The sequence below is a fragment of the Heptranchias perlo genome, chromosome 37 (assembly GCF_035084215.1).
Source record: "Heptranchias perlo isolate sHepPer1 chromosome 37, sHepPer1.hap1, whole genome shotgun sequence".
Taxonomy (NCBI): domain Eukaryota; kingdom Metazoa; phylum Chordata; class Chondrichthyes; order Hexanchiformes; family Hexanchidae; genus Heptranchias; species Heptranchias perlo.
In genome coordinates, this window is record NC_090361.1 from 9,370,077 (window position 1) to 9,383,435 (window position 13,359).

Genomic DNA, 13,359 nt, shown 5'->3' on the forward strand with positions numbered 1-13,359 from the left:
GCCGAGCCCGAGCTCCCTGCTGCCGGAGTTTGCCGAGCCCGAGCTCCCTGCTGCCGGAGTTTGCCGAGCCCGAGCTCCCTGCTGCCGGAGTTTGCCGAGCCCGAGCCCCCTGCTGCCGGAGTTTACCGACCCAGAGCCCCCTTGCAGCCGGAGTTTTCCGAGCCCGAGCCCCCTGCTGCCGGAGAAGGTCGAGCCCGAGCCCCATACTGCCGGAGATCGTCGAACACGAGTCCTTATTCCAGGCGTTGCCGAGTGTTTCCGGAGATTACCGAAGTGCTGAGAGGGCTGAGTCGCCGCTCGGGCTCGGGTTCGGGTTCCAGTCGGCAATACGATGGCCACTTCATCCGAGCGCCGCGCTTTCGCTCAGAAAATTAACCGGTGAGTTCGCTCGAATCGTTTCCGAGGAACTTTTATTTGTCGGCGGTAACTTTTTGCCTCGTTGAGCAACCTTCAGGGGTTGTCCTGTCGGGAGAAAAAGAAGCGCCAAACACGGGAGTTCAATTCAGTCAGAAATCCCGAAATTTACCTCAGGAGCTGAAAACAATGGGAAAAGCGGCGGGGCCTGGGCGGGGCGGCACGGTCGGTCAGGTCAGGGGCCCCGGGTCGGTGCAGGTGCGGACTAGCTCCTTTACCTGAGGCATTGGGGAGAGTCGGCCAGCCGCTGCCCGGATTGCAGGAGCCGGCATCGGGAACATTTCCTGTTTGTTTCTCCCACGCACCAGCCGTCCATCTCACTAGTGTGTGTGTTTATAGTCGTTTCATTAAAGACTATTCCGGGGGGCGGGCGGACGGACGGTGCTCTGTAGTGAAAATCGGGCCAGCTTTCTGCGCCACCGCTCAGGTTGGAAAGTGCAGGTGGAATTTTGTTCATTACGAGAAAAAAAAACTTGGCAGAAAAGTGTATATAACTGGTACCCCGTGAGGGAGAAACTGGACACCACCGCGTCCGCCGGACTCTGCTCCCAGTGATATTTAAGCCATATCAGGTTCTGTGCCAGATTAAATAATTGAGGCTATCATTTTATTGTAACACGGATGATGCGTGACACGCGTTTGATCCAGTTTGGTTCTGCTCTCTCTTCCATATCTCCCCCCCCCCCCCCCCCCCACCAATTCGCCACCCTCCTCTCCTTTTTCCCCCAATTCCCTCTCCTTGAGATGCTGATCCATGCTGGGATACAATCCATGGGTTCCAGCACCTTCTGGTAGCCCTGCCGAAGTTTCCATTCTCATTATGTGAGCCTAGTGTCAGATGGCCATTCAACCGGTAGGAGCATCACAACCTGTCCTCCCACCCATGGATGTTGCATTTTCTATCTTGGGGGTCACTGGATAACTACGAAGAGGACGAATCCTGGTTGATTTAATCCTTCCCTTGCCCTTGGATGACAGTTTGCCTTCCAAGCAAAGATCAGCTAACTCAACATAGGACCATGGACCTTTTTGGTTCCAATGGTTCATGTTGATACTGTGCAGTGCACTTAGACACTGAGCCATCAGGTCAATTGGTTGCGTGATCTTTATTTGACACGAGGAGGAAACAAATAATGCGACCTGAGCTATCTACAATAGATAGAAATGTTTGAGCATTTTTTTGTGATGTTGTGCATTTACAACGGATGTTGTGTAGCCGACAAGCTTTTATTTATTTTAGTTACAGTGAGAAAAGAGATGACTAGATTAGACTGATAGTATTTCTGCAGACATTGTTGAAGTTATCCACAAAGATTTCTTTAGAGGTGTCTTTCCTTTTAAGTTTCCTTGCTCCGGTCCGTTGAAATGAATAGATTGGCTCCAGAGGTTTTGATAGTGGTGAGTTTCTCTGTTAATGAAAACGGGTAGAGAGCAGAGACTAATGGATAGCAGAAGGTGATTACAAGGTATTAAATCCAGTCAGGTTCAGATAACATCATATAACGTGCACGAACCTCTGCTGTTTTATAACGTCACTTGAGGTTAAATTACAGGCTGGAAGTTACTGCCTTGTGTTGATTGTTATTTAATACACTGAGTTTCTGTGAGGCACTTTATTCTGATTCGGGTCTGTGCTTCATCTAATTAATGCTCAAACAAGAGGAATAAGCAGCTGTTATGTTTCAGGAGTGGGATTCCTCCCTATCTCTGTAACTTCCTACAACCCTCCGAGATCTCTGCAGTCCTCCAGTTCTGGCATCTTGTGCACCTTATGTGTGTCGGTGTCAGATTTTGTTTGATTATGCTCCTGTGCAGTGCCTTGGGATGTTTTACTACGTTAAAGGTGCTATATAAATGCAAGTTGTTGTTGTCAGGTCATTATGCACACGTGAGTTATCGCAAAGATTTTGCCTGTTTAGCTGCTCTCAAATATATTGCAATGTGATGTAATTCAAGTAGAATATATTCAGTTGCACCCTTGTTGCTTGCCTCATTTGCAAGAAATGAGCCTTTTATAACAATCACACTAGTAATGAGAGATTGTATGTTTATGTCATGCTTTGTCAATGCAACAATATCATAGTCCCTGATAATGATTCAAACAAATGCAAATAATGATTGCCTGGGAAACACTGTTTCTTGGCTGTAATATCAGAATCCCAAAACTAACCTTAACTCCCCCAATCTACCATTGTCTGTTGTTTACTAAAAATAGTTTTGAAGTTCTCCTGATAATCCATCTAGTCTGTGTTGAGTTAGCTGATCTCAGTGGGGCCAGTGGGACGGGATGTTGAAGTTGACCTCAATGTTTCTGGACTAACGAAGGAAAATCAGTCCTGATCAGAATCCACTTGCTGGGAATGTGTGTGTGAGGATCTTGGGTGAGGAGAAGATTGGATTTGGCGATGATGCAGTCTGTGATCGAACAGACTGCTGACACTCACTGCTTAGGCTCACACGTGAACTTTGGGTGAGGTTTTGGAGGGAGCCTGTGAAACCATATCCCAGAAAGGAATCAATAGTCTTCAGTTGAGGGCGGGGGGGAGAATAGAGAAATCATCGAAAAAGGGAGGTAGAAAAAAATTGCTAAATGATTCACTTCCTAATTTTCGGTGGATCATGTGGCCATGGTGCACGATCCCTCCTCATCCTTCTCGACCCTCTCTGCAGGCTCCGCCTCTCCTCCATTGTCCAGCTGAGAGGGACTGCCCTCCGCTGGTTCTGCTCTTATTTATCCAGTGTAGCCAGAGAATCTCCTGCAATGGCTTCTCTTCCCACCTCCGCACCATTACCTCCGGAGTCCCCCAAGGATCTATTTATGACCCCCCCCCCTCCTATTTCTCACTACATGCTGGCCCTCGGTGACGCCATCCGAAGACACGATGTCAGGTTCCACACGTACAATGACAACACTCGGCTCTACCTCACCACCGCCTCTCTCAACCCATCCACTGTCTCTGCGTTGTCAGCTTCCTTGTCCGACATCCAGTCTTGGATGAGCTACAATTCCCTCCAATTAAACATTGGGTAGACCAAAGCCGTTGTCTTTGGATCCCGCCACAAACTCCTTTCCCCTGACACAGATTCCATCTCCCTCCCCTGCCGCTGTCTCCTGCTGATCCGCACCAAGTCCTGCTCACCCATCGCCCCTGTGCTCTCTGACATATATTGGCTCCTGGTCCACCCTCATCCTCATGTTCAAATCCCTCCATGACCTCGCCCCTCCCTATCTCTGTAACTTCCTCCAGCCCTACAACTCTCTGAAAACTCTGTGTTTCTCCATATCTGACCTCTTGTGCATCCCCCATACCTTTCGCCCCACCATTGATGGCCGTGCCTTCAGCCGTCAAGACCCTAAGCTCTGAAATGCCCTCCCTAAACCCCTCTGCTTCCCTCTTCTCATTTAAGACCCTCCTTAAAACCTACCTCTGACCAAACCTTTGTCACCCCTCCTAATGTCTCTCACTTTGGGTCGGTGTCAATTTCTGTATGATTACGCTCCTGTGAAGCGCCTTGGGACGTTGTCCTACGTTAAAGGCTATATAAATGCAGCAAGTAGTTGTTATCATGAGATGGTGTTATAAAATAATAAGCTCTCTGTTTTCAGTGTAATCTCAGAACTATATTTAACTGTCATGAACACCACTTCTCGTTTCATTGAGACTATATATTATCAAATTTATGGATAGTAGAGGGGGAACATACCGTTGTAATATAATCACTGGGTAACCTCTGTAAACCTCTTCCATGTGGATTATGATGTAATCTGAACCCCTGGGTAAATGACAGTAACTTTTTGCCCACCAGCCATCTGGCCGTAGGGCTTGACGATGGTGTGTGCTGCAGGGATCTGCTTTCTGTTCCCTAGATGAGAACAGTGGTATTCTCAATCTGCCGCTTAGTTTGTGACTTTGAAAATGCACTTTGCTTTCAATATGGGGATTCGGTGAAGGACGGACAAGAGTATAAACCTCCAGATTGTCTGATTTTTTAATAGAATTTTTACTTAAAATTCTGCTGTAAGATTAAAGCTCAGCATTATATGAGACAGAGTCAGTAGAAGTTCAGTGCACCTTTGTGGGATAGTGTATCTATCCCATTTGTTGTCTTCCTATTTACTTATTACTTATTAGTTATCCAGGTCCAGTAGAAAGGTAAATTTGCTGTCACGTTTTTACATCTGTTCCCAATGTACAGATCTGCCTCCGCTTTCCAAGATGCCACTCATCTATTTTAAATCTGTTATATTACCAGTGATGACATTATCACATTAAATGGGGTCTTTACAGGTCATGGTGGTGGTGGTGTCATAATGGGAGGGATGCTCATAATATATTGCCAGATCCACTGCAATCCACAAGTCAATATACTGTAGTTTATATTTAAAATTAACGTATAATTAGTTGCCTAATGTGGTATAAATCGAATACTGTGCAATACAATCTGTACCTCACTGGTGCTGCTCGCTCCTTAATCTGCCACTTGTAAGTTATTAAGACAGCCCTAAATTATATCCCAAACTCATTTTCATGTATCCTCTATCTTCCCCCCTCCCAGGTGTAAACAAAATAACAGTGGATGTAAGCAGGACCCATCTTGACTTTTCAGCAGCTTGTGCTTCCTCAGGTTAAGAGAGGGAAAATCAGAGGGAGAGGCGATCTTTGCTTTTATCTCAACTATTCTCCTAATTTCTGTGTGGTGTCTGTTTCCCCCCATCTCCCATCCTGCTTTGTTATATAAGTGCAAGTTGTTTCATCCATGACCTCGTGGCTGTTTAAGAGCAGCATTGGCAGATGCCTAGGAGTTGGTCAACCAGCCACACTCCCATCCACAGTTGGTTAACGGACAGTGGAGAACATAAGTACAGAAGCGTGCACAGCCTTATTAGAGAACAAAACATTATGAATGCAATAGCTGCTCAAGTATCATGGAAGTAATAGAGTTTGAGGGAATTTCAACTTATTTTATTCTCAAATAAAACTCCAGCATTTGGACAGCAGGTCACTGACAAATTACCACTCCACCTGAAAGTGAAGGCTGTTTTTGATTTGCTGTGTGTCTTTGAGTGGTTGCACGCTGTCTGTATTTGGTGATAAACTGAGAATGTTGTGTAGGTTAGTGCAGGTTAAATGTTAGCTTGAGTCTCTTGAGCTTACAGTTTATAACTGTTTCTGCTCCACAGATAGTAGAACAGTTTGAACTCCGAGTAGCATAGAGGCAGGCCTGGAGCACGTAAAGAGTGATTTCTCTAAGATAGACCCATTTGAAGAAGTGAGAACAGTTAGCAGTGCTCACTGACCACTGGGTGATGCAGAGAGAGTTCTGTGCAGGGCTGGTATGCAGCACATACTCTTCTTGTTGGAGCTAATCAGATAGCTTTTCTGAATTTGATGTGCATTTTTCAATATTAAAAAGAGACTTTATTTATGTTTGTTTTGGTGGTATTGAAGATAAGGGGAAATCACTGGGACTTCTCAGACGATCCCTGTTAGCAAGAAGGTGAATGTTGATTAGAAACCACCTGTTTGTGAGCCAGTGGGAAAGGAAGGGATTTTCCTGCTCACTGTGCCTCAACTGAGCTGATTGCAGCTCTGGCTCTCAGGTACACACCACCCTGGCATCTTAACCATCAGCTGCAGGTGAGAAAGGGTAAAAGGAGAGAAAATGGCATAGGCGGAAATTAAAAGGAATTTCAGTCAAACTACATGGGAATTTATTCCAGATTGCCGCAGAAATGAGCAATAGAATGTTGAACTTAATAGCCAAAACAGTAGAATATAAGTCAGAGGAAATCTGTAGAAAACTGTACAGTGCTCTGGTCAGATGACACCTTGAGTATTGTATCCAGTTTTGGACACAAGACACAAGGGAGATATTCAAGCATTGGAAGTGGTGCAGAAAGGAACTAGAAGACATCCCTAGTGTTAGACTTCTGAGTTATGTGGAAAGATTGGAGAAACTTGAATCTTTTCAGCTTTGAAAGGAGATGTCTAAGAGCTGATTATACAGAAGCATATAAGATAGTTAACAATGCGGAAAAAGTATATCTGGAAAATTACTTCAAATTATGTGATTAGGACAAGGGGACACAGGTTCAAACTAATAAAAGGTACGTATATGATTGAAACAGCGTGGAATGGACTTCCAGATAGAGTTGTGGAGGCAAAAACCGTGGGGTCATTTAAGAGATAATTGGATGCTGCAAGGTGGGTCTGTATGGTATTTGTGGATGGATGAGAAGTAAGATGGGTCGAATGTCCTCCCTCATCCATAATGATCTCGAGATTTATAAACTCAAGTCTTCACACTGGTTACATCAGCTGCAATAGTTCATTAAGCCCAACAATAAACACTTAAGTGTGTCCTGTATACACAAGATTCTAATAGTGACTACCATACAGTCTACTCTTCAATTCAAAGTTGCTTATTTCAAATTATCTTTTTTTTTAGCACTAAATTCCCACATAATTAACATGTTTTAGTGCAAAAAATGACACTAATCAGGAGTAAACTGCCTTTATTTCATCTGATCATGGTTTTGTTTCTCAGTATGTTGTGTGTTGTCATAAATTGTTTATCTTTGATCGAAACTTGGAGGGCAGTAGAGAAAAAAATAAATGTCTGAAAATACTGGTTATTCTTCTCAAAGTCTTGCATCATGTTTATAGAAGCCTCTGGTTTGTAATTTTAGTCTATACTATGCCCCACCCCCTTATTGCCTGAACAGGGAACACATTCTAGCTCCTCTCTGGTGCCTTTAAAAGAGTTTATGCAATGCAGCAGAAATATATTTGGGTGTTTCCCAAATAGTTCAGCTACAGTCATTAGCTGAGCTATATAGACCAGAAAGTTGCAGCTTGGATCTTTGATTGATGCTGAGTTAGCTGATCTCAGCCAGGGGGTAGCAGTAGGGGCAGTACAATTGTCCTGAGCATCCCTGGTTTAGGGAGTGGTTCAGGAAAATTGGCAGCGCTATTCATAGAAACATAGAAAATAGGAGCAAGAGTAGGCCATTCGGCCCTTCGGACCTGCTCCATCATTCAAAATGATCATGGCTGATCGTCTAACTCAGTACCCTGTTCCCGCTTTTTCCCCATATCCCTTTAGCATTAAGAAATATATCCATCTCCTTCTTGAATACATCTAATGACTTGGCCTCCACTGCCTTCTGTGGTGGAGAATTCCACAGGTTCACCACCCTCTGAGTGAAGAAATTTCTCCTAAATTCTAAATTTCTAAATGGCATACCCCGTATCCTGAGACAGTGACCCCTGGTTCTGGACTCCACAGCCATCGGGAACATCCTCCCTGCATCTAGTCTGTCTAGTCCTGTTAGAATTTTATATGTTTCAATGAGATCACCTCTCAGTCTTCTAAACTGAAGTGAATATAAGCCTAGTCGACCCAATCTCTCCTCATACGTCAGTCCTGCCATCCCAGGAATCAGTCTGGTATTCCTTCGTTGCACTCCCTTCATGGCAAGGACATCCTTCCTCAGGAGACCAAAACAGCACACAATACTCCAGATGTGGTCTCACCAAGGCCCTGTATAACGCAGTAAGACATCCCCGCTCCTGTACTCAAATCCTCTTGCAATGAAGGCCAACATACCATTCGCCTTCCTAACTGCTTGCTGCACCTGAATGCTCGCTTTCAGCGACTGGTGTACAAGGACACCCAGGTCTTGTTGCACCTCCCCTTTTTCCAATCTATCACCATTCAGATAATAATCTGCCTTTCTGATTTTACAACCAAAGTGGATAACCTTACATTTATCCACGTTATACTGCATCTGCCATGTTCTTGCCCACTCACCCAACTTGTCTAAATCACATTGGAGCCTCTTTGCATCCTCCTCACAGCTCACATTCCACCCCAGCTTTGTGTCGTCTGCAAACTTGGAAATGTTACATTTAGTTCCCTCATCCAAATCATTGATATATTCCTTCGATCGCGTCACCTGCTGACACTGAGAGGCTGATTTTAACCCTGCCCTCCATAGAGGACTTGCTGCTCCATTCCCAATGCATTCCTGCCGCCCATCATTTTAACCGTGCAGATTTTTTAGTTACCCGACATGCCCGCCAGACAAAAGCGGAGGCGTCATGAATACATACATGCAAATCGGAGCCCTATGACACTATTAGGACCCTGATGCCGTTTTAATACGCAATCATGGAAGTCCCACCCTGCGCCCAACCCGCTGCTCAGCTGACTTCCTGGTACCATGGCAGGTGTTGATTGATGGGGTGTGAAGGAGTAGACAGGCTGACATCCTGAGAAGGGGCAACATGGCAGGTGTTGATTGATGGAGTGCGAAGGAGTAGACAGGCTGACATCCTGAGAAGGGGCAACATAACCCCACTGCCACTCCCGTGGCATCACTTCCACTGATCTGCGAAGAGGAGACTGCAGAAGTTGAGTAACTTCTTGAAAGTAACTATTTGGTTCACTCGTCTGACCAAGAAGGACACCTGTCTCTCCATTGTGCAGCCCAGAGTCTGCATGGCAACTGTTTGAACTTCCACCAAAGTAGAGGTGGCCACACTCTCCAAGGTAGACTGCAGAGTACTGATGACATGTGAGCTGATACTGCACTGGCTAGAAGCGGACTCCTTCATAGTGCTGAAACTCCATGGCGGACCTTCCAAAACCTGGTACAACTGCTTGTCAGAGGCAAGCCATTTTCTTTTCATAGCTGGGCCCCTGAAGTCCTCATCTCTATCATGCACAGCAGAGCTGGGAGAGGACATTTCCCTCCGGTGAGCTCTTTCTGGGACTGTCCCTGTCACCAGTACCTGCTGCTGCTCGCTCATGTTTGGTCTTTCACCACCTGCAGACCTGTCTAGCTTACTGTCTAACCCACGAGGAGTGGCATTGTCTGTGCTGCTGTTTGAGAGGAATGGAACGTGTGATGGTGCGTCCTCAGGGGGATTGTCCACCTTCTTCAGTGTCCAAGTGCTGAGAAGGACCTAGAGAAAAGGGACAAGAGTTAGGATGGCACTGAGGCTGTACATCAGCTGGTGACAAAGTCTTCAGAATGTAGCTTGAGGTTGTGAAGTTTGCTGAGGGTTAAAGTAATATGCAGACACCCTGGTCAGATAATCCGCCAGCCTCGCCTTCTCCACTGCTCACTGCTTTTCCTGGGCCACTAATCTCCAGGGCTTCCTGCTCCATTTGGGTGAGGGCTATGATGTCTGGTGGTCTTGCTCCTCTCCCTGGCATTATGTGTTGCAGAAAGAGACAGCAAGAGTTAGTGAGTGGCTGTTGATAAGGTAAGTGGAGATGTGTAGGGCTTGTGCATATGTTGCATGTGCTGAGAGCTGGAGAAGAAGCAAGATGGAATGAGGAAGGAGAGGTGATAATTGGAAAGTCAAGTGTGTGGAATGTGAAGTGAGGAAGAAATCCTGGGAGGAGTTGCTGGTTGTGCTAAGATGTGGGAAGAGAATGCTGTTAGGTGTGTGGTGTTTTGACAAGAAAGGAAGAGACAAGTGTGTTTGGAATGAGAGAGAGATGTTGCAGTGCATCCTTATGATTGTATACTGAAGAATGTGATGGAAGGGAGGGAATTGTTGAGAATGCTGGGGGAGTTGGTGAAAGGAGCGTTGTCAGGTGTTGTTGAGAGAGGTGTAAAGAGTTGTACTCATCCTTGCTGCTCTTGTGAGGTCACTGAACCTCTTTCTACAGGGAGCCCAAGTCCTGGGGATGAATGCGCCGGCATTGACTCTCCTAGCCACCTCTGTCCGGGTCTGTTGGATAGTTGTCCTGGGTATATTCCTGCAAGTACTGGGAAACAGTACCTCCCTTTGTGTCCTAATCTCTTCCACCAGGACCTCCAGGGAGGCAGCAGAAGGGCTGGGGACAGCCTGGCAACTCATATTTTGGAGATTCCCCTCCTTGCAGCAGCATAACAGCTAAACCTGAAAACAGGGAACGCAACCTCGCTTTGAGGTGCATTCCTGCATTAAATGGACCTTGGGCGGCCTGCCGCAAATTGTGTGCATCAAGTAGAGCCAGCTGCCTGACTCTCGATACAATTGGGCGGGCAGCTCATCAGTTATACCAAAATGAGAGCAAGGAATTAAAATCGGTCCGGTCTCGAGCTGCCAACGTCACGGGGGCTTGCCACTTGATTTCCGTCCCGCTAAAATTGGAGTTTTAGTGTCTGAAGTCGCACGTGGATAATGGTACCTGGAGCCAATGGAACTGCACTGTGGCAAGCAGGCAGTACCTTTAGAAGGGGAGAGGAAAAACATTCAAGTGGGGGAAAAAAGAAGCAAACCTGGAAAGCAGTAAGAGGTGGATACAAATACAGCAGGAAATGGTCTGCCTCCTTTTTATGTTGATGTTTCTTTGTCACAGAGGAGGTGCCTTCAGCAAGACTCAGTTTCTGCTTTTAATTTTCTTCTTGGTCATTATGGTTTTTTTAAACTTGTGTATTCTGGAATGTGGTGGGTGATTCATTGTAGAAATCCCCCAAAATTGAATCCCGCAATAGAAACTGACATCTGCAATTGACCACGTGTATCTGAGCTTCAGATGAAACAATTGAAGGCACAAAATAGCTGCAGGCATTGCTTTTAGCTTTGTTGAGCTGAATATAAAAGGAACTTACCAGCTTGTGAGAAACATCAGCATGCAGTTCCTTAGTCATCTGCTATCCTTTGTGTCTTGTTGCATCTCTTCCATACCACTCTGATTAGCTCCTACTATGTTGTATCTTTGCCCCTGGCTTCAACATTGCGCATTCTTTAATGTTAATAGAAAAGAAAATTAGAAACATAGAATGGATGTGGGGTTCAAAAACAGTTTTATTCGAGTCCAGTGGGTTTCTGGAAATTCAACAAGGTTGGTTCCATTTCTGATCCTTTTCAGATCGGCATACTTACAGTTTCAGCATTCTTGGCTTCCAAACTTGCCAATTATCACACCCCAAAATGGGACCTTTCACTTCAAATATAAAGCCAATAAAAGCTGGAAGAGTATATGGAAGTACGCTGTCAGCTAAAACGTGTCCAACTGCACCTGAAAGTAGAATCTCCAGAACAACACATTTTTGTCTATGCTATAACCGATATGCAGTGCTTTGAATTAACTGCTGGATCGTAAATGTCAAACTTTCACATCCCTTTAGTTTTGTGATTCTTTCTGTTTTTGATTTTTTTTCTTCCTTTTTCTGCTGATTTTTACCCTTCTCCTGAAGGATGTTGGCTCCTTGCTGGGCTACACTTTCATAGGGGCACCCTCAGTATCTTGCCCAAATGGTCGTGGATAATGATTAGGAGCTGGGTCTCTGGCTGATTTCTTTTCCTCTTCCCTAACTCATGACAATTCGGCCAATCCAGCATTCCTACCACTCTATATGGCTGAGCTCACTCTTTTAAATAACTGAGCTGTTGGAATTTGTTGGATTTTAAAAAAAATACTTTGTACAAACAGTAAGTGCTGATGAGCTCATTGTGAGACTGTTTGGGGAAGTAACTGGACCTGACAGTGCGATGGATCTTCACCCAGATGCAGTTATTCAAATATTCTATGTGCACAAACAGCGTGCTAATTCATCTCTTTTGTTGTATCAGGGCCAGCCTGATATTGTTGGCATTTACTGTTTAAAACCAATTGGAAAAAGGCAATAGAAATAGACAAAAACAAAGGAGATGTTAAAAGTTAATTCTTTGTAACTGTTTGATCTATAGAAGCATTCCTGATTGTGACACCTGCTTTCTAAAGAGTTAGAATGGTGGGGTAGGAGAACGGTTCATGACAGGACTGTGATCAAATGCAGACAAAGCTAAAATTTCCTCCAGATTAATGTTGCCAAAACGGAATCCATCCTTTTTGGCCCCTGCGACCCTCTGGCTTTCACTCCATCAATCCCCCCGACTGCCACTTCTAGCTAAGGCCAGAGGTGCTCGACAGTGAACTTCCTATGTCTGTCCGTTACCATAACCACCTTCTTTGACCTCACTAGCATTGCCCACCCGTGACTTTACTTCTCCCACAACTTTTCAATCTGCTATCCTAGCCAGCCTCCACTAATCACAATGCATTCAGAATGCCGCAGCCCTTGCCCATACCCTCACCTGCGCCAAGATCTGCCCCCTCATTTTCTTTATCTTGGCAATCTTTACTGGCTCCTCATGTCCTCACTTTCAAGTCCCTCCACTGCCTTGCCACACCCTAGTTTAGCTATCTCGTCCCTACAGGCACATTCCACTCCTTTGACACTGACTTACTACTTGCTCTGTGCTCCACCACCAGTGGCTGCCCTTTCAGCAATTTCACCCTTGCCCTCTGGAGCGCCATCCACCCCTCCTTTCACCATGCTTTCTAAGACTTCCTAAAAATTCTCTTGGACTGTGCCTTCGCGCTCCTGACCTTTCATCATCCCTTTCTTCTCCCCCATTCTTTTTTCCCCCTCAAGTTTCGTTTCAACTGTTTTCTTCCCTGTCCTCTAAAACCCTCAGAGTTTTCTTTATGTGAGAAGCAGCATAGAAATACAAGTTGTTCTGAAACTGTTGGACCTATTATCTTGTAAGCAATAATGTTGAGTTTTATAAGAGCCTTGTATGTAAGTATAATGTAACCAATGTCTCTCAGTGACGCAGGATCTGACGGAGTGTTGGTAGATTATTTTTTGCAGTGAATTGCAGTTAAATTCACTGATTTTACATGTGTTAACACCAAGCTGTACATGCACAATTCAGATCTGTCTTTCTTGCACCAAAGCTCAAAAATGGAAAGTGAGTCACTCACCTTTTCACAAGCTGACGCATGAGGTCCTTCTCTTTGCTTTATAGAAGCACAGTTTGCACATTTATCAGTACTGGAGTGTTAATCTCCCATGGCATTGTTTGTAGTGAGTCAGTGGTTATGCTTTTGCAAAGTATGGGGTACTGCTGGGATGTGGAAGTAGGGGACAGGACGTGCAACAAAAATGAAGCA

The 13,359-nt window shown here is 45.2% G+C and overlaps 1 protein-coding gene across 8 annotated transcripts in view; it reads left to right on the forward strand.

Moving 5' to 3' along the window:
* Nucleotides 1-276: 276 nt before the first annotated feature.
* Nucleotides 277-13,359, forward strand: part of LOC137304480 (dedicator of cytokinesis protein 7-like) — a 139,273-nt gene continuing 126,190 nt past the window's right edge. For 6 of the 8 annotated variants that reach the window (XM_067973087.1, XM_067973088.1, XM_067973089.1 and 3 more), the window contains exon 1: nt 288-378. In XM_067973087.1, the coding sequence (XP_067829188.1) occupies nt 332-378 (47 nt within the window). In that variant the 5' untranslated portion in view covers nt 288-331. Of the gene's footprint in view, nt 379-13,359 lie in introns of all 8 variants that reach the window. The other 2 variants (XR_010958583.1, XM_067973092.1) reach the window with 2 other exon arrangements.